This window comes from Jaculus jaculus, chromosome 8, assembly GCF_020740685.1.
Source record: "Jaculus jaculus isolate mJacJac1 chromosome 8, mJacJac1.mat.Y.cur, whole genome shotgun sequence".
Lineage (NCBI taxonomy): Eukaryota > Metazoa > Chordata > Mammalia > Rodentia > Dipodidae > Jaculus > Jaculus jaculus.
In genome coordinates this window covers 64,329,830-64,349,904 of record NC_059109.1, presented here as the reverse complement: position 1 = coordinate 64,349,904, position 20,075 = coordinate 64,329,830, and the positions used below count along the sequence as shown (strand labels likewise).

The following is a 20,075-nucleotide window of genomic DNA, read 5'->3' as shown; positions in this document are numbered from 1 at the left end:
CATTCAGTAGCCAAAGTGGCCTTGAGCTTCCCATCCTCCTGGCTCAGGCTCCTGAAAAGCCAGGATTCCAGGCCTGCACTACCAGAAACAACTGGAGACTGTGAATGAATTCACTATCATATCAAAATTATTTTGAAAAACATAGGTCTGATAAAGATCTGATTTTATAAGCGGTTTCCCTCTTTGATGCTGGGGACTGACCTAACAGGGACTTACTCATGACAGATAAATGTTCCACTGACTGAGCTACACTCCCAGCCCTAATTTTGTAAAGTACAGGCTTATTACAATTTTATGTGATTAGGTTAGCCCTTTATTAATTAAGATATTTCATCTGTCTCTCTTTTGCCTGAGACTGAAAGAATCTTTAGAAAATTAGTGATGCCCAATTTCTCTCCTATAATGTTTAAGTTCATTTCTGCTAGAGCAATTTGTAAACAAAAGAAACAAACAAGCCGGGTGTGGTGGCACGTGCCTTTAATCCCAGCACTCGGGAGGCAGAGGTAGGAGGATCGCTATGAGTTCGAGGCCACCCTGAGACTCCATAGTGAATTCCAGGTCAGTCTGGGCTAGAGTGAGACCCTACCTCAAAAAACCAAAACAAACAAACAAACAAAACCTCCCACCAAGACATCAAAAACAATTCACATTAACTGTTAGGTCTTTGGATGGGCTTGGTGGCACATACCTGCCTATAAACCCAGAACTTGGAAGTGGAGGGCAATAAGATTAGTAGTTCAAGAGCAACCTCAGAGGTATACGGAGTTTAAAGACAGCCTAGGTTATTAGGGTGGAAAGATGGCTCAGTGATTAAAAGATGCTTGCTTTCAAAGCCTACCAGCCTGAGATTCAACTTCCCAGTACCCATGTAAAGCCAGACACACAAAGAGGCAGATGCAATCTGCAGTTTGTCTACAGTGGCACGAAGCCCTGGCAAGCCTATTCTGTCTTTCTCTCTCTCTCAAAAAGTTAAAAAAATACAAACTAGAAAAAGTAAAACCCTTTAAGTCATACTTAACATTAAAATATATATGATACAATATTTCTAAGTTACAGTCACTTTAAAGAACACAAGTTATTACAAGACATAAATATCACTGGAATCTACAGGTATAGATACCTTAGAAATAAAAGGAATATGTATTCTTGTGTAAGGCTTAATTAATTTTATAAGCACTTGCGTTCTGATGTTTCGTAAAAGCTCTGAAAGACAAAAAATACATTTGTATTAGTAGGTTTTATATTTTTTATGAATACTTTAGTTTGATGCCATATTGACTAACTATATGATATACCTTCTCAAAACTTATTTTGACCCAAATATATTTAGATTTAAATATATTCAGGTTCACTGCAAGTATAGTATGAGAAGCTGCCTTTCCCATAATTTGTTACCTAATTTTACTTATGTTGCAACTTTACCAAAATATCCCCTACTTTCTCAATAGTATTCCTGCATGTGTCCTTTCTTCAAAAGTTAACATCTTTCAAGAAGCCAATACTCTGTGTAAGCTCTCTTAAAACTTAGAGAGTAATTCATTCATATATATATATATATATATATGGTTTTGTTTTGTTTTGTTTCTGATGTTCAAGGTAGGGTCTCACTCTAGCCAAGACTGACTGACCTGGAACTCATTCTGCAGTCTCAGGATGGCCTTGAACTCACAGTGATCCTTCCACCTCTGTCTCTCACCACGCCTGGCAAGAGTTATATTTTATACACTGTCCTTATGCAATTCTTCATATGCAACAACCATTTTTTCAAAGTCTTAAAACTATAGTTCATAGATAATGATACTACAGATTTCTAAATCTTTAAAGTAACAGTACCATTCCAGGTTCACAAAAAAACCTCTGCTGAATGAAACAGATAGACGGAGGATAATAAAACATGACTTCTAAATTAGACTTTAAGTTTTTCTGATGCACTTAAGTATTAAGCATTTAGTAAGTATTTAAGTATTTAGGAAGCTGTTCCAAGGATCATTTTAACACCTCCAAACAGCTTCATAGGTACACTGGAGTTAGAAGAGGTACCCAAAAGAGGTAACATATGTCTTTGGTAATTAAGAGAACTTATGAAAGATTTCATTCACTCCCATATTTCCCATAGTTACTTTTTATAGTAAATCTATCTCAGTATCATATAGATAGTAGTATACTTTCAAAGCCTTTTGACAAACCTAAACATCAATAATCAACTTACAAGAATAAGTTGGAATAAAAATGCAAAAAGGTCAAAGGCTACCTCAAACAAAAGACCATCATGTAAGAACATGTCTGTATTAGTATGGAATTTGCTTGTGATTTCTTTAAATCAAGTACATATATCATGATGGCATTTAGAAATGTTTCTGTCCTTTGCCAAAATAATTTTATTCTGTGCAATTTCATTAAGAAGCATGTCTCTGACTGTGGCAAATAAGCAATCAACATTCAGCTAGCAGAAAGAATATACCTTCAATGTGTTCTCTTATGAATGGATCATCCATGATGTTGCTGTGGTTTGTTTTTAGAATCTTTTCAAATTCAGTGATGTCATTATTTTGGTAGGCACTAATGGGGGGAAAAAAGTGTGTTTTGTCACAAATAGTCAGGTATTAAGTCACAATCCAGAGCCTATTTCTCAATTTTCATATGCACGAGTCTAAGTTATATTATTGTTTCTATCATGGAAGTAAAAATTAAGTGTACACATACATATCTTCCCCCAGAACCAAATTCCAGCTTGGGAATACAGATTATTGGTAGTATGCATACTCAGAATTTGTGATGTGAGCTCCTGGTTGTTTTGCAATTCAGAAACAAACAAACAAACAAAAACAAAAAAACCCCACCAAAATACAAAAGCAAAATCCTAATGCTTTGTGCTCTTTAAAAAAAGTAAATCTTTTGAGAAGGGTATAGTAACACACTAACTACTTTAAGATAGCTTCTAAATCTTAATATTTCTTAAGATTGACAATAAATCATTTATTGTAAAACTTGACACTTTCAAATTAAATTGTACATAATTAACCTCTCATAATGAAAGAAACCAGGTTTCATGCACATTAATATACAAAAGAATTTGGCCTTATCTTTCAACAAAGAAAGCATACCCTTTCTGAAGATTATTTAGAAAACGCAGCTTCCTAATTTTTATCTTCTAGAAAGCTACCAGCAACTGCCAAAACTTTTCAAAAGGACCATTTGATTCTCAAATTTCTCTGGCCTTTAAAATTTTCCTGAACTATAGCAGAAAAATCAGCGCCAGATTAGTGCCAAATGAACATCTACACAGAGTAGAGATGGACTCCCTTGCTGCAGAAGGCCAAGGCTGACTTATGTTTAGGGATCTATTCTTGAATCACTGTGTAGGGCACTATAGGATTGCTAAAGGTGCTGAGAAGGAAGAAGCCAACCTTCTGGATATGGCACCACTGTGTGCTTTATATGTTAGACATATCATCAACCACTCTGCACGCCCTCTGCTCTGCTTCCATCTGTTGGGCCGCAATGTAACTTCATGTTAGGGGCAGGTGACTCAGTGCTTCAACAGGAATTATTTCCTCTAGTCTGCTGGCAACTGACTAGGAAGATAAAATTAGGAAGCATTACTTTCTTACCTATCCCAAATACATATGCAATACACTATAGGAGGATATCTTCAAGTACTGAAAACATTAGCACACATAGTTTTATCTTTATTTGCCTATGTCCGTATTTTATCTTTGAGAGATTTTCTCATTTACTTAAGTACACTTTCTAGGTTTTACTGAGGCAAGGTCTCACACAAGCCCAGGCTAACAAAGAACTCACTCTGAAGCCCAGGCTGGCCTACAACTAACTCACAGTGATCCTCCTACCTTAGCTTCCTGAGTACTGGGATTAAAGGTGTGCACCACCATGTTTGGCTGCTTAAACAGGTTTTAATTTTTTTACTTTTAAATGTTTCACAAAGTTGTGGCACACTGCAGTCCACTTGTTCAGGCAGAAATTTATTAAGGTAAGTGTCTAATATGAGCGTTCATTTGGGAAAAGACATAGTAATATGTAACCAGAATTACACGTTTCCAAAGGTTTGATAAGGTAACTCTTCAATCCAGGTTACTGTATTTAACTAATCTATATTAAAAATCTATTTCTAAGGCAAGACTTTTTTTCTTCAATATTTTCTTAAGTCTTAAGTGTTTAAACTGTTGCTTAGCAACTTATATTACAAACATTAAAAAACTATTTTGAAGTTAATTTCTAACCAAATCTGTTCACATTAATATGGGCAAATGCAGATGAAATAAACTGCTTGAAATAAAGAGTGAAGAAGTATCCTTTCATAACTAAAATGAAAGTAGATTAAAGAAGTAAACAGTAATAGAACGTATTTCTTTTCTTTTCTTTTTCTTTTTCTTTTTTTTTTTTTGAGGTAGGGTCTCACTTTAGCGCAGGCTGACCTGGAATTCACTCTGTAGTCTCAGGGTGGCCTTGAACTCATACAGATCCTACCTCTGCTTCCTGAGTGCTGGGATTAAGGGCATGCTACACCTAAATATCTCTATGTTCCTGAAAGACATCCTTTATACTTATCATGAAAGTTAGATTTCTTGAACAAAAAAGTCCCTAAACGTGTAAATCATAATAAAAATTTTAAAAAAGAAAAAGGAGATGTTTTACAGAGAAAGTTAATATAAAGTAACCTATTTTCCTCTAAGCATATAAAATATATATGGAAGTGGTTTGTAACTTTTTTTTGGTGGGAGTTGTTTTTCAAGGCAGGGTCTCACTCTAGTCCAGGCTGACCTGGAATTCACTATGAAATATCAGGGTAGCCTTGAACTCATGGTGATCTTCCTATCTCTGACTTGTGAGTGCTGGGATTAAAGGCACATACCACCACCACCCCCAACTTGTTAGTTTTTTTCAAAAATGAAAAACGCAGCTGGGCATGGTGGCACTTGTCATTAATTCCCATTAATCCCAGCACTCAGGAGGCCACCCGGAGACTACATAGTTAATTCTAGGTCAGCCTGGACCAAAGCAAGACCTTACCTCAAAAAACAAACAAACAAACAAAAAAGGGATACTCATATCTATATATTATCTAAAAAAAGAACCCACCAAAAACTTTATTATCTCCTTAACTGTATTCTTCCAGTCTTGGTAAAATCTCAGCTATGCAGCCTACAACAAAGCACTTAAAGAAGCAGTAATTTTCTACAAAGTCCATGCAAACCTAGAGGGTTTTTTATGCCTGCCCAAAGGAAGGTTTTCTTGCTCACAGGCCTGTTCTTCTGAAAGGCTTTTATCCTGGTCTTATTTTCTGTACCTGTACTAGATTTGGAGACCTTCCAAGGATAAATATTATTCACATCTTTCTTCGTAAGTATTCAACAAACCTTTGAATTTTGTACTAGCTAGCATCATCTTCTTATTCTACTCAAGGTAAAAAAAAAAAAAAAAAAAAAAAAAAAATCACTTAAAATAGTTTCCTCCTAGTTGGGCATAGTGGCACATACCTTTAATCCCAGCACTCAGGAGGCAGAGATAGGAGGATAGCCATGAGTTTGAGGCTACCCTGAGACTACATAGTGAATTCCAGGTCAGCCTGAGCTAGAGTGAAAGCCTACCTTGGGGGGAAACACACACACACACACACACACACACACACACACACACACACACAAGCTTTCCTCTCTCCATCCCTCCTAGCTTTTTTTTTTTTTTAAACAATGATAAACATTTTATTTATTTGAGAGAGAGAGAGAAGGGGGGAAGGGGAGGAGAGGAAAGAGAGAAAGAAGCAGATAGAGACTATGGGTATGCCAGGCCCTCTTGCCACTGCAAACGAATGCATGCATCATTTTGTGCATCTGGCTTAATGTGGGTGGGGGAATAAAACTCAGGCTCTCCGACTTTTTAAGCAAGAGCCTTTAACCACTGAACTACCACTCTAGTCCTAAAATGTTATTTTTCTTGTCATTGAGCAAGTTTGCTTATAATATCTTTTCTTACTGAAGATTCTTGACTTATCTTGGGCCAAACCATAATTTTTCTCTGAACTTAAAAGTAGACAGAAGTAGTAAATATTGTGAATTTAAGACATTCAGAATTAGTTTGCTACTCAAAAATATCAACCATGCATGTGAACATATAAGTCTACAGATAGATAATTAAATAATTGAACTCATAACTTAAATTAAAAAAAAAGAAAACCTAGCCTTGTGGTACAGACCTGTAATCTTAGGCAGAAGACTGCAAGTTTAGGGTCAGCCTAGGTAACTCAGTGAGGCCCTGTATCTAAAGAAATGTCAAAAGGCAGGGGATATAGTTCAATGGTTGTATGCTTGCTTAGAATGTACAAGGCTGTATTTTTAACCCCCTACTGTAAAAATAAATAAATAAAGCTTCAAACCAAACAGCATACTTTATTAAAAAAAATTGTGACACTTGAAATAGTGTAAATGTTGATTATTAACTGCATTTTGATAGGCTTTCTCTCTCTCTCTCCTTTATGAACAGCTTAAAAGAAATTCACCTTAACTGAGAAATATAAATCCTTACCTTACTAAATTCGTCATTGCTAGAATTTCTGGATCATTTTTGTACGGCTTGGCCTAAACATAATTAAAACACATCAATTACGCATGTGTACAAACAGTACTACTTAGTTCCACAAAAGAACTAGTAAGAGAAATTAATAAAGCACACGTACCTCCTGTGAGTCAAATGGATTTATTCCAGACTTCATTAGCATATTCGCTAAGACCAAATATTTTAAACAAGTAGTTCGTCTGGGGCTTCCTGATTCATCATAATTCTTGAAGGCTTCAAAAAAATCAGTGTGCGCCTTTTCGAATTCACCTTCTCTCAAGTGCATTTTACCACCGCATTCTTTAAAGAATAAAATATGAGAAAAAGAAACATTTTCAGTTCTTTAACAATGTTAATTTATAAAGATCAAATGAAAACTACTAAGAGGCTTTTTGCCTTTTAATTCTCTCATCTCAATGGCAGTAGCCCAGGGGATATATTTTAATTCTATAAAGCCAACTTCATTAAATAGCAGCTAAGCATTTGCACATATCTATCCTGTTTCTGTTGATACAGAAAGTAATTTTATAAACATCATTATAATTCAGGAATAAGACTTCTGGTAAAGTAAATTACCTAGTAGTAGCATCTTCACTGTTCTTTCACAAGACTTCAAGAAGCTATCCTAATTTCTCAGATTAAACCTTTTCATTGACTTTCAATATTTTACTGCGTATTTTCAGTAGAACAGAAACCACCCTGAATCGTTCAGTAATATGCAATACCCGGTATTTCCCATGTTACCATCCACTGTATCCAAATCAAACTTGCCTCTGATGACTCCCATGATCAGTGGATGAGGGATGGCAGACTTGATGTGAAGGGACTGTTCATAGAGTGCTTTTAGTTTTTTGTTATTTTTCTGTGCCGTGTACATTTGAATCTCCAAAGCATATATCTCTAACAACTGTGTACCTTTTTTCAGGTCATCTTCTCCATCATCAGTCTAGGAAAGCAAGCGCTTTAATCAAGATAGAAGTCAGAGACAACCCAGAAATTTTTATTTCAGTTAGCTTGGAAACCTTTTATCTTTAACACCATCTGTGTGAACATGTGCTACAAATTATCCTTGGGAATCAGTATACGCAAAACAATACTTTCAGCTGGGCATGGTGGTGCATGCCTTTAGTCCCAGCACTCGGAAGGCCAAGGTAGGAGGACCATCGTGAGTTCGAGGCCATCCTGAACTCCATAGTGAGTTCCAGGTCAGCCAGGGCTAATGTGAAACCCTACCTCAAAAAAACCAAAAAGAAAACAAAAAAACGCAACAACCAATCAAACAAAAAAACAATACTTTCAGTGACTAAAGGAACCAGGTATCATTTTACCTTCTAAGTTACTGAATAAGGAAAAAACAGCTTCAAGTATTTTATGTGTATAAAATTTTAATGTTTGTAACTAGATTTATTTATGGTTTTCCTTAAATCTGCATAAATGCTTCAGATCCACTTATTTAATTAAAATGTATTTTTTGTTTGTTTGCTTTTGTTTTTTGAGGTAGGGTCTCATTCTAGCCCAGGCTGACCTGGAATTCACTCTGTAGTTTCAGGGTGGCCTTGAACTCACAGCGATCCTCCTACCTCAGCCTCCCAAGTGCTGGGTTTAAAGGCGTGTGCCACCACACCCAGCATAAAATGTATTTTTTGAGTGTCTCTTTATGGAAATAAGAAGCTAGACACTTTCACCTCAGTTCTCAATATAGAAAACGACTAATCTATAATAGACAAATTACAACATTAATGACAATGATTCTAGCTAAAGCATAGTATCTGTTAGGGGAATCAAGCATCTACTAGAGGGGAAAAAATGGAACCAATTCTCTTGGGCTTACCCACTGATACTTTTATCTTTTTCCTCAAAGGTAAGATCTGAAATTATTCTAATCAGAAAAAAATATAAAACTCAGTAAGGGGGGGGAGGAATCCCTTTTCACCAAATAGGATCAGTTATCTAAGCTTGGTTGGCCTTGAACTCATGTTCTTTCAAAAAATGTATTTTCCAAATTTTATTTTTGGGAAAGATGACTGAACATAAGACCTCCTAAACAATATACTAATTACTCTTAATTTCAAATGCCTTTTTTTAAATCAAAGGCAAATATTAAGTAAAAATAAGGAAATATTACCTGGCAGGACTGATGTAATTGGCGTAAAATTTTTTGGAGCTTTCCGTACTCTTCTCGTTCTAAATATAATTTTCCAAGCTGTAAAAAAGCAAAATTATTAAAATCAAAAGCTTTTAACATGACGTGTGTGCCCTTAGGAGTGATTACTAAAGACAACCACCCCTCTTCAAAAGTAAAGAAAAATGTAACTGTTACCTTTGTGTTTGTCTTAAACCACAGTCTATCATTCTTAGCATCTTTCAAAGCTTCCAAAGTTGTTTCATAAAATTCCTGCAGTAAATCCATCTGACATAAAAAATCAGAATTCTATAATTGTAAACAGCAAATTTGTACCTGTTAATAAAGTTAATTTTAACAAACTAAAAGTGCATGTTTGAACTTTAATACATGTAAGATACACTATTTGTATCTCACCAAATGTCTTCTATAGTCTCCTCTATTAACACAGAAAATTTTAAGTGCCAAAATCTGTTTTTATTTTCCTACAAAAACTATATATCCATTAGTCCTGTAATGCTGTAACAGGCCTGTGTTTCCCAATCTAATAATTCATTTTATAACAAGTAAATTATGTGCTATACTTTCACTAACACTGTCCATTCACTTACTCAGTACCTAGTACATACCATTATTCAGTATTTTACTCAGTATTTAGTATACACCAAACACTAAGCAAACTGCTAGAGAAAAAAAGTAAGCTCCTTCCCTTCAAATACTTTTATTCTTTTTTTCTGTTTTTGTGGCTCTGCTTTTTTTGGTCTGGATCTCTAAATCTCTTCTTAGCAGAATCAAGTGGAAAGAGGATGGGAGTAGAAAAGTTGTATACTTTTAGGAAAAGCTAGCTATTTACTTCTGATTACTGATGCCTTACAGATTAAGTGAAAATGCCAGCCACTCAGTAAGATTTATTCTTATTCTCAAAAGACAAAAGCTTATAGGATAGCACACAATCTTCAAGCTTTAAACTTACTTCCATTCCTTTAACATTTGATATAGTATTTAAAAACAGTACTAGAAATGATTTTATGACCCTTGTTTATAAGAAAAGTCTCGTACCATAGTACTTTGTAGATTTTCCATTTGTTATTTTGAAACAAAATCTCATACAGACCAGACTGGCTTCATGCCAACTATATTCTTGAGGATGACCTTGAAGTCTTGATCCTCCTGCCTTCATCTTTGGAGTGAGTGCAGGAATTACCAGCATGCACCACATCTAGTATTTGCTTATTTTTGTTTGTTTGATTTGTTTTAGGAAACAGGATCTCAAGTAACCCAAGATGATTTGAACTTGCTAAGTAGCTGAAGAACCATGACATACATATAACAATCCTAGAATTAGAGCCACTGAATGTCAATATTCTAACAAAGTATTAAGTTTACCTCCCTCTATTCTCTCTATATAACATGAAAAACATGTAGAAATAAACTATCTCAGGAAAGAAAAATGACATCTAGTAAAGTCAGGAGACCAGAGGCTGATTGTGAGTGTAATGATTATGAGAACAAAACAAAATACTATATGACAGACTATCTTGTGCTCTACTACAATAGAGAAGAAAGCTTTAAAAAAGAACATAAATAATGCTGGGTGTGGTGGCGCACACCTTTAATCCCAGCACTCAGGGGAGGCAGAGGTAGGAGATCGCCATGAGTTCAAGGCCACCCTGAGACTACAGAGTTAATTGCAGGTCAGCCTGGACCAGAGTGAGACCCTACCTCAGAAAAAAAAAAAAAAAAAAAAAAAAAAAAGAACATAAATAAGCCAAGTAACAACTAACAAAGCTGAATAAAAAGCCAGCCAGGTATGATGGCTTACACACTTAGTCCTAGCACTCAGGAGGCTGAGGAAGCATCACCATGAGCCTGAGGCCAGCTGGGATTACAAGGGTAAGTTCCAAGTCTGGACTAGTATGAGAACCTGCATCAAATAATAATAAGTAAAATAATAATAATAATAAGCAAAAAAAGCATAAAATCATTGCTTGTATTAACCAAAATCTGCAATAATGAAAAGACTATTTATTACATAGTCACCTTTTCATCACCAGCCCTTCCTGTCACCAATTATCCTAATCCCCTATAAGAAGCATTTATTGATCACCTCTTGATAAATACATACATCTTGTAATTCAATGTTCAGTACTTAACAACAGCTGAAGTGGTGACTGAGTTTATTACAAGGCTATGAAGGATAGGGCTGCAACTTTAGGGGAAAAGTGCTTGCCTAGCATGTAAAAAGGCCTGGGTTCAGTCTCCAATCTCAACCAAGGAAAACACAACTTCATCCAAACCACAACTGTGACAGTAATCATGTGAGAGGTTGTGTAAGTCTGTATAAGTTGTCTGAATCTTATTTTAGTACCTGATGATACTACTTTAAAAAATTAATTTGGGGGCTGGAGAGATGGTTTAGTGGTTAAGCGCTTGCCTGTGAAGCCTAAGGATCCCAGTTTGAGGCTCTATTCTCCAGGACACACGTTAGCCAGAAGCACAAGGGGGCGCACGCATCTGGAGTTTGTTTGCAGTGGCTGGAAGCCCTGGCACACCCATTCTCTCTATTTACCTCTTTCTCTGTTACTCTCAAATAAGTAAAAATGAACAAAAAAATTAAAAAAAAAATAATTTGGACTTACTACCTATAAGAGAGTAAAACAAATTATTTTTTTCTGGAGAGAGAAAGAGAGAGAAACAGAGTATTCTCTTTTTTCTCTCACTCTAGAGGTCAGAGGAAGACTGCTGATGTCTTCCATTGCTCTTCTACTCTATTTCCCTGAGTGTGTCACCAAACTTGGTGATCCCTATTTTTCAAGTGGTCAACCAGTGAGTCCCAGCAGTTCTCCTGTCTCCACCCCACTTAGTGCTGGGATTACAGGCATGTGCAGCCAAGTCCGGCTTTTTATGTGGGCACTGGGAACAGACATTAAGCTTTCATGCTTGCACAGCACGCTTCTCTTAACCTGAGCCATCTTACCAGCCCCACAAATCAATAGTAACTAGTATAATTGCTTTAATAGACCTTTAGGCCTTTTCTTCTTTTAAGACAACAAAGTCCTGAGGCTACAGAGATGACTCAGTAGGTAAAGCACTTGCTATACAAACCAGAGTCCCTGATTTCAGATCCCTAGGACTTGAGAGGCAAATGTAGCTGAATTGGGAAGCCCTGGGTTTAGCAAGACTGTCTCAAAAAGGTAAGGTGGAGAGTGATTGAGAGGTACAACCAATGTTGACTTCTGACTTCCACATGCAAGTATACAAGGCACATGTACTCGTACACAAACATGCATACACATGTATGCACCCTTCACTTACATGCAAACAGAAAAAAAATCAATTGCAAGCAAATGCCTTTAACTGCTGAGCCATCTCTCCAGCCCTTTAAAAATATTTTCATTTTTGTCTTTTTTAGTCCTTGTTAATATGCATAATTTTGCACTTCAATTTTACATCACAGTATTATTTTCTCAAAGTAGCATCAGCAACATTTTTCTACTATATTATACAATCTTAAAGTGTCACTGTTATGACAGCACAGATTTCATTGTGTAGATAATCATAATTACCACATTGTGAATTTTTGTCTCTTTTTCAATGAAGTATAAAGCACTCTGCAGTGTGCCAGCCAAAAGTCTTGAATTTAAATTACTCTATTCTTAAGTATTTTTGCTCCCTGCTGCATTTGTGATTATAGTACCTGCATTGTATCATTAATTGTCAAAAGAAAATACAATAAATCAATTTAAATATTGAAAAAAAAATCAAGCAAAAAGGCAAAAATAAAAGACATACAGGAAAAAAAAAAAAACCTAACAACAAAGCCTTGCCAGGCATGGTAGTATGTTTGTAATGCTAGCAACATGTAGAAGCAGGAGGACCCAGTTAAATAATATTTTCAGGTACATAGCTAGTTAAGAGGCCAACCTGGGCTACATAACACCCTGTCTGAAAAAGAAAAACAACCAAAACTAAACCCCCCAATAAGCCCTGGCTATAAATAACACGCTAGTAGAAATGAGGGAGAAAATGAATCTAACCTGTTTAGAAGTAGAGATATAATCAAGAATAGAGTTAATGGATTTTTCAGAATAATTTCTTGTGACTGCACTCCGAATATAGGTCAATAGCTGTTTATATCTATTCATCATTTCTGGAAAGTTTGTCTGAGGAGAAAGAAAAAGAATGCATGATTAGATACATATTTATGAATTAAAACATGCATGTATGATTAAGATGTAACACATATTATCTTAGTAAAATATAGCTCAACTAATTCACAATATGCTTTTATAAAAAGAACTATATGTGGGAGGTATGCTAAACATTTTACCTTAAATTTCAAACAGTGTGACTCAAAAAAATTTTTGTTTTGCCTATGAAACAAATTGAACACATACAATTTTCAAGTTTAAGCTATTATTTCTCATCATCTAACATATTTATGTAAATTACAAAACTACTAAAATCATTTACTAGACAAAAGCAATAGAGCCTAATTTTTAAAATGTTGTGGGAAACAGCTATGCAGGTACCAGCTATCTCCTCCTGTAAAGATATATTCCTTTTTTCAGAATGAGCTCTAACAAAAGCTACACATTTCATTTCTCCTTCATAAAAATGTGAAATCAAAGTTTTTTTTTTCAATCCCCAGGACTTGTCCCATATTAATAAGTCTTCCCACATAAAGCGTTACACAATAGCAGATATACTTGATATTCCTAGCATAACTACTTATACTATTTTGAGTAATTATAGGCAGCAGGAAAGATCTGGAAACATAAGGGTAGTTCTAAGGGCTGGGGCGATAGCTTAGTGGTTAAGGCATCTGCCTGCAAAGCCAAAGGACCCTGGATCTACATAAACCACATTTACAAGGTGGTGCATGCACCTGGAGTTCATTTATACCAACTGGATGCCCTGGTTTGATTATTCTCTCTCTCTCAAATAAATAAAAAAAAATATAAAATATTTGAAAAAAGTACTTCTAAAAAATGTACTTCTGGCTGGGAATGGTAGAGCACACCTTTAATCCCAGCACTTGGGAGGCAGAGGTAGGAGGAACACTGAGAGTCGGCGGCCACCCTGTGAATACAGAGTGAATTCCAGGTCACCCTGGGCTAGAGTGAGACCCTACCTCAAAAAAACAAAACAACAACAACAACAAAAAAAAAAAAAAAACTTCTGGAATGTCCAATTTTGTGAGAGGTTTACTGAGCATATTATCAAAGTCAATTTAGGAGTCTAATCTTATAATCTGATTAGTCCTGAAATCTCGAACTGCTATCAATTCCATTTACTGAGTTCTGCTCCTTTCAATCAGGAGGATACATTATTGTCAGGTATATTTTTCTTCTTGACTAACTGAATACATGGTTATTAGGGTGAGAAGTAAAGGAATAACAGTCCCCTGCTTCTTTCAGAATCCTTGATGTCTCTCATCAGAAGCAGTTCTTACTAAGATGGTTCCCTAATGCTTAAGTTTTTTTTAAACATTTTATCTTTACTTATGGGAGAAATTGAGAGCGTGAGTGTGTGTGAGTGCACGTGCGCACAAGCCAGGGCATCGAGTCACGGCAAACAAACTCCACACACATGCACCACCTAGTGCATCTAGCTAACGTGGGTCCTGGAGAATGGAACCTGGATCCTTCGGTTTTGCAGGCAATTGCCTTAACTGCTAAGCCATCTCTCCAGTCTCGTAATGCTTAAGTTTTAAAACCATCACTTGTTTTCTACATTTATTTGCTTTCTAATGATACTAAGAGCTTTCTCTTTTCCCTGTTTCACACAGGTATATTTTGATTCACACAGATGCATTTTGATCCCCCTGCCTCATTTACCCCCTTTTCCCTTCTTCCTATTGATTAGATTCTTATCCAGTTACATTTTATCTCACCATTTTTGTTGTTGTTGTTGAGGAAGGATCCTACTCTAGCCCAGGCTGACCTGGAATTCACTATGTAGTCTTAGAGTGGCCTTGAACTCTCAGTGATCCTTCTACCTGGGATTAAAGGCATATGCCACCACGCCCTGCTTATCTTTTTAAAATAAGGCTTGCTTGCTGTGATGGCCTGAAAGAAATGCCCCCAAAAGGCTCATGTATTTTTGAATACTTGGTCCCAGCTGGTGTTAATTTGGGAAGGTTGTTTGTGGGACCTCTGGAAGGTGGAAACTTGCTGGAAGAGGCATGTCACCAGGGGTGAGCTTTGAAGTCATAGTGCCCAGCTCCAAGTCCAGTAGGTAGATTACTTTCTGCTATTGTGGAGATGTAATGCCTGGCAGGCTACTCACCCCTGCTATACTTTCACCCCCATGATGAAACTTCCTCCCAAAACTGTAAGCCAGAAACCCAACCATTTTCTTCCATAAGCTGCTTCAGGTAGGAAGTTTTGTCCCAGCAACAATTTATCTACTACACTTGCTGAGTCACTGCAGGGAGGTTATTTGTTGGTAGAGGGGGCAATTCTCCTATGGCTGCACTATTCAAAGACATGGCTTCCCCTCTCCCAGCATCATCAGTTTCCATTTATTTTCAAAGGTTTGGGGTCTTATGGACTCCTCCCTCATTTATGAAAGCGGAGAGGCTTCCTCATATGAAGGAAATGACACCTGAAATGAGTCCATGGGTGTAGTGGATTTGATGTATCCAGAAGACAACATTCCACAGCCTTAATTCTCACCCTCTGCTCTTATGTTCTTTCTGCCTCTCTTCTGTGAGGCTCCCTGATCCTTGGAGGTTGTAGTTTAGCGATCACGTTTAAGACTGAGCACAAACTATAACAAACTATGTTTGTAAGTATGAAAGCTTCATGTGGGAGTAAATACCAAGGAATATCTTATTATTGAGCTGCTAAAATCCAACTACAGAATGTATCTTATAGGAAAAGAAAGAACAGTGAAACAAGACAGTATTAGTTTTGTGCTCACTTTGGCAGCACATATATTAAAATTGGAGCAATACAGGAAAGATTAGCATGGTTCCTACACAAGGAAGATAAGTCTTAGTTTTGATATGACATTCTGGTACTGAATTAGGATGTTAGCAGAGGTACAGTTTTGAGTGATCTCTTATGCTATGTAACTTTGAGGATCAGTTAAAAAAATATATTGCAAGCCAAGTGTGGGAGCGCATGCCTTTAATCCTAGCACTCAGGCGACAGAGGTTGGAGGATCACCGTAAGTCTGAGGGCACTCTGAGAGTATATAGTGAATTCCAGGTCAGCCTGGACTAGAGTGAAACCCTACCTTGAAAAAAAAAAAGTTATTGCAATTAAAGGCAGAGAGAATGTAGTAGTTTGAATGTGTGTCACCCATAGACTCAAGTGTTTTTAAAAAGCTTATAACTTGGATCTCTAGTCTCCTGCTTGGAGGAGGTGTCACTGGGGCAGATCCTTGGGTCCAGGCCTAAGGTATGTTTGGTGCAGATCTGATTTCCAGCCAAAGGTATGCAGAGCAGTTAGAGCTCTGGGCTTTGGCCGCTGCTGGTTGGTAATGGTTTTCTCTCTGCTTGGATGTACGGAAGCAGCTTCTTCCATCACTGATGGAACGTATCCCTGGATCTGTAAGCTTGAAATAAACAGTTTATGGGAAGAAGAGGTTTATTTTAAGCTTATATATAGTTCTTTTTATAAAAGCTTATAGTGGTAAATACACAGAGCAGCTGAAACTGAACCGTTTCAACTTTTTACCTCCCAAAACTTTACAGTGATATGGGTCCTACTCTAAATCTGACTGGAAAATAAGAGAAAAGACAGTAGTGAACATTACTCTTGTAAATTGCAACTTATCCAAAGATGTTTTAACAGTGAACAAAAGATAAGCAAGACAGACCAAGGAACATGAATACAAATAACTTTCTCTTCCTTCCCTTCTGTACTCAAGGTCAAATGGAAAAACCAAGTCCTAAAGGAAGCCTTTTAAATGGACTAAGAAACTAAACCAGGGCTGGAGAGATGGCGTAGTGGTTAAGCACTTGCCTGTGAAGCCTAAGGACCCCGGTTCGAGGCTCAGTTCCCCAGGTCCCACGTTAGCCAGATGCACAAGGGGGCGCACGCGTCTGGAGCCTCGTTTGCAGAGGCTGGAAGCCCTGGCGCGCCCATTCTCTCTCTCTCCCTCTATCTGTCTTTCTCTCTGTGTCTGTCGCTCTCAAATAAATAAATAAAAAATGAATAAAAAATATTAAAAAAAAAAAAAAGAAACTAAACCACTGTTACTATGTTAAGACAGCACTTCCCCACGGCTCCTCCTCCCGCCCCTGCAGATAGGGTTTCACTCTAGCTCAGGCTGACCTGGAATTTACTATTTAATCTCAGGATGGTTTTGAACTCAAGACAATCCTCCTACCTCTGCCTCCCAAATGCTGAGATTAAAAGCGTGCACCATCACGCCCAGCTAAGACAGCACTTTTTAATAGGAATTCTTGATATTTTAAATCACAGAACCTTAAGAGTTAAACTTTCAGCACTTAGGTCACTACTTATTGAAAATCTCTGACTTAGGACATTTGTTGCTTCTTTCATAGCCCCTTTCCAATGAGGTTAACAGTCTCACAAGAAAATAAATGGGAAGAAAGGTTTTGTGAAACACAGGCATGCTCTGAGAATATCAAAGCAGAACTAAAAAGGGCAAATCCATTATAGATCATTTTACTTTGTAACTAAATTGAAATGCAATATACAAAACACTCAATAGCATTTAACATCTTTGAAAAGTCCTGATACTTTGGAAAGTTGAAATATCTTCTAAGTAGTTCTTGCAGGACATGCCATGGTGATCACTCTTAAGAGTGGGAGAGGATAGCACATGAAAAGAAGATAGCACATGAAAAGAAGATGCAAGAATTTTGGAACTGGATAAAGGTCCAAATGGAAGTTCAATTTCAAATAAATGCAAGAAAAGCTAATGGGGAGAGGGAAGAGGCATATAGTACACACAGAACTAAATTTCCATAATTTTTAATTTATTTTTATTAACATTATTTTATTGTATTTATTTGCAAGCACAAAGAGAGAGAAAGAGAGGAGAGGCAGACAGAACTGGCATACCAGGGCATACAGCCACTGCAACTGAATTCCAGATGCACGTGCCACTTTGTGTATTTGGCTTTATATAGGTACTAGGGAACTGAACCTGGGTGTCAGGCATTGCGGGCAAGTGCCTTAACATCTGAACAATCTCTTCAACACCCCCCAGCTATCTTTTCATTTGTCATATTCTTGGACTTTCCAAGTGCTCATTTTTGCTCTGCTGCACAACTTTATCTTTCCCTCAAAAGTTCTTCTACCAAACTGGTGTGGTGGCATAAGAAATGTCATAAATTTAAGGCTAGCTTAGACTACATAATGAGTTTCAGGCTAGCCAGAGCTACATAGTTTTTTTTTTTTTTTTTTTTTTGAACAACTTGTTTCAAAAAACAAAAAAAATTAAAGTTTTACTCTTGATCATTTAGGATTCCTGCCTGTATGTACCTAGTCTTCTCATCTCTCAAATGATTCTTTTCACCATCAATCTACCTGGCACTATTTTTTTTCAATATATTTTTATTTGTTAGCACATAAATATGTGTATGGGGGGAAGGATGTATATGGGCATGCTAGGTTTTCTTGTCACTGTAGATACTAATTGCTTGCACCATTTTTTATACCAGGCCTTATGTGGGTATTGGAGAATTGAACTTGGGCTGACAGGCATGGCAAGCAAATTCATTTAACTGTTGAGCCATCTCCCTAGCCTCTCTAACCATATTCTTGAATTTTGTTTGACTGCTTTAAAGAAATTAAGAATTGAGATTCTACGAATACAATTATCATGATAATTCCATAATTTTGAGCATCTACTAAGCACCAGTCACTATTCTATGTGATAGGAATAAAACAATAAACAAAATAAAGTGCAGTTCTCATGGAACCTACTAGAGAAGAATAGAGAAAAATAAGTTATGAAAGCCAAGCATGGTGGCTTATGCCTGTATACTTCAGTACTTAGCAGGCAGACTGTCATGAGTTCAGGACTAGCCAGGGCTTTAGGAGACCTTGTTTCAAAATAACCCCCAAGCAACCACAAAAAAATAGCAGCGGAAAGTCATCCTTCCCCTGTACAGTGCTGTATTTGAGCAAATTTGAATCAAATACAAACCATAGAACTATCTGAGAGAAAAGCATTTCAGGCAAAGAGGACAGTGAGTAGAAAACAAGACCAGAAAAGACAGCAAAAGGTAAACTTGTAGGACCCTGTACACCATGGTAAGGACTCTGGATTTTATTGAGGGGGATGGAGGGCTATTAGAAAATTGGAAGCACAGAAATGACACGGTCTGACTTATATTTAAAAAGTGGTCACCTGTAGATAATAGAATAGACTGTACCAGGGCATGCATGGAGGAAAGGAGACCAACTAAGCAGCCACTGCAATGATCTAGGTTAGAGATGATACTAGTTTGGACCAGAGATACATAAGCAGAAATGGTAAGCAGCCATGATAAGATCCTCAATATATTCTGAAGACAGGTAAGGTATTCTTGATTTACAAATTTGTGGGATAAGACAATGGAGTACTTAGGTCCTCTCTAGCCAGTGGGAGAAGATTCTTTCTGTAATAAATAGAATTTTAAAATTCCAACATACGCTTACAAAATAAAATTTTTAAAAAGTCACTGAATGGTCTGCAGATGGCTCATTGGTTAAAGGCGCTTACTTATACAGAGCTTGATGGCCCAGGTTCAATATTCTAGTACCCATATAAAGGTAAATGCCCCAAATTACACATGTGTCTGGAGTCTCTTTGCAATGGCAGAAGGCCTAGTGTGCCCCATTCACTCCCTCCCAAATGAATAGTCACTACTAATCACACACCCCAATACTATGAACATATCTAAGGGATAAATTTTCTTAAGTAGAAACTTTTATATCTGATGCAGAATAAAAGAGATTATAGTCATCACTTTGTAAAGTAGACTAAATATGGACGTGACAACACAATTACCATCGTAGATATACAGCATTTTGTTATGAGTTTTTTAACCTACAGAATTTATTTATTACTAATTTCCTCTTAACAAATCTTACCAACTTGAAGTTAATCTTAATCATCTGTTTCAGTGCTTTAAATCCCCATTCTCCTTTTTCACCTTCTAGTTCCAAAACCTAAAAAAGGAAAAACTTTAGTATAACAGTAATACATCTTGTTCTAATAATATCCAGTATCTAAACCTTGAATTCACTTTATATCATACTAATGACATTTTCCCCAAAACTTTACCAATTCCCAGTATCATTTTTAGAGGATTAAAACAAACAAAGCCAGATGTCTTGAGATATGTATGGGTAAATGAACTTATTGTGATGTTTTGTCATCATGAGTAAGAACTTTTCTTGATCATACA

At 36.7% G+C, this 20,075-nt stretch overlaps 1 protein-coding gene and 1 non-coding gene across 3 annotated transcripts in view; one reads left to right on the top strand and one right to left on the bottom strand.

Annotated features, from left to right (window-relative positions):
• Cops2 (COP9 signalosome subunit 2) overlaps positions 1-20,075 on the bottom strand; it is a 41,053-nt gene that overhangs the window by 2,137 nt on the left and 18,841 nt on the right. Inside the window, exons 3-11 of one of the 2 annotated variants that reach the window (XM_004669732.3) lie at positions 19,759-19,836; positions 12,733-12,858; positions 8,894-9,004; positions 8,699-8,776; positions 7,345-7,519; positions 6,695-6,873; positions 6,544-6,596; positions 2,462-2,559; positions 1,121-1,203 (exon numbers count right to left, since the gene is read on the bottom strand). In XM_004669732.3, the coding sequence (XP_004669789.1) occupies positions 1,121-1,203; positions 2,462-2,559; positions 6,544-6,596; positions 6,695-6,873; positions 7,345-7,519; positions 8,699-8,776; positions 8,894-9,004; positions 12,733-12,858; positions 19,759-19,836 (981 nt within the window). The remainder of the gene's footprint in view (positions 1-1,120; positions 1,204-2,461; positions 2,560-6,543; positions 6,597-6,694; positions 6,874-7,344; positions 7,520-8,698; positions 8,777-8,893; positions 9,005-12,732; positions 12,859-19,758; positions 19,837-20,075) is intronic. The other variant, XM_004669733.2, reaches the window with a different exon arrangement.
• LOC123463149 lies at positions 15,615-15,722 on the top strand. Its single transcript, XR_006638756.1, has one exon. It is a non-coding gene; the product is annotated as a U6 spliceosomal RNA (small nuclear RNA).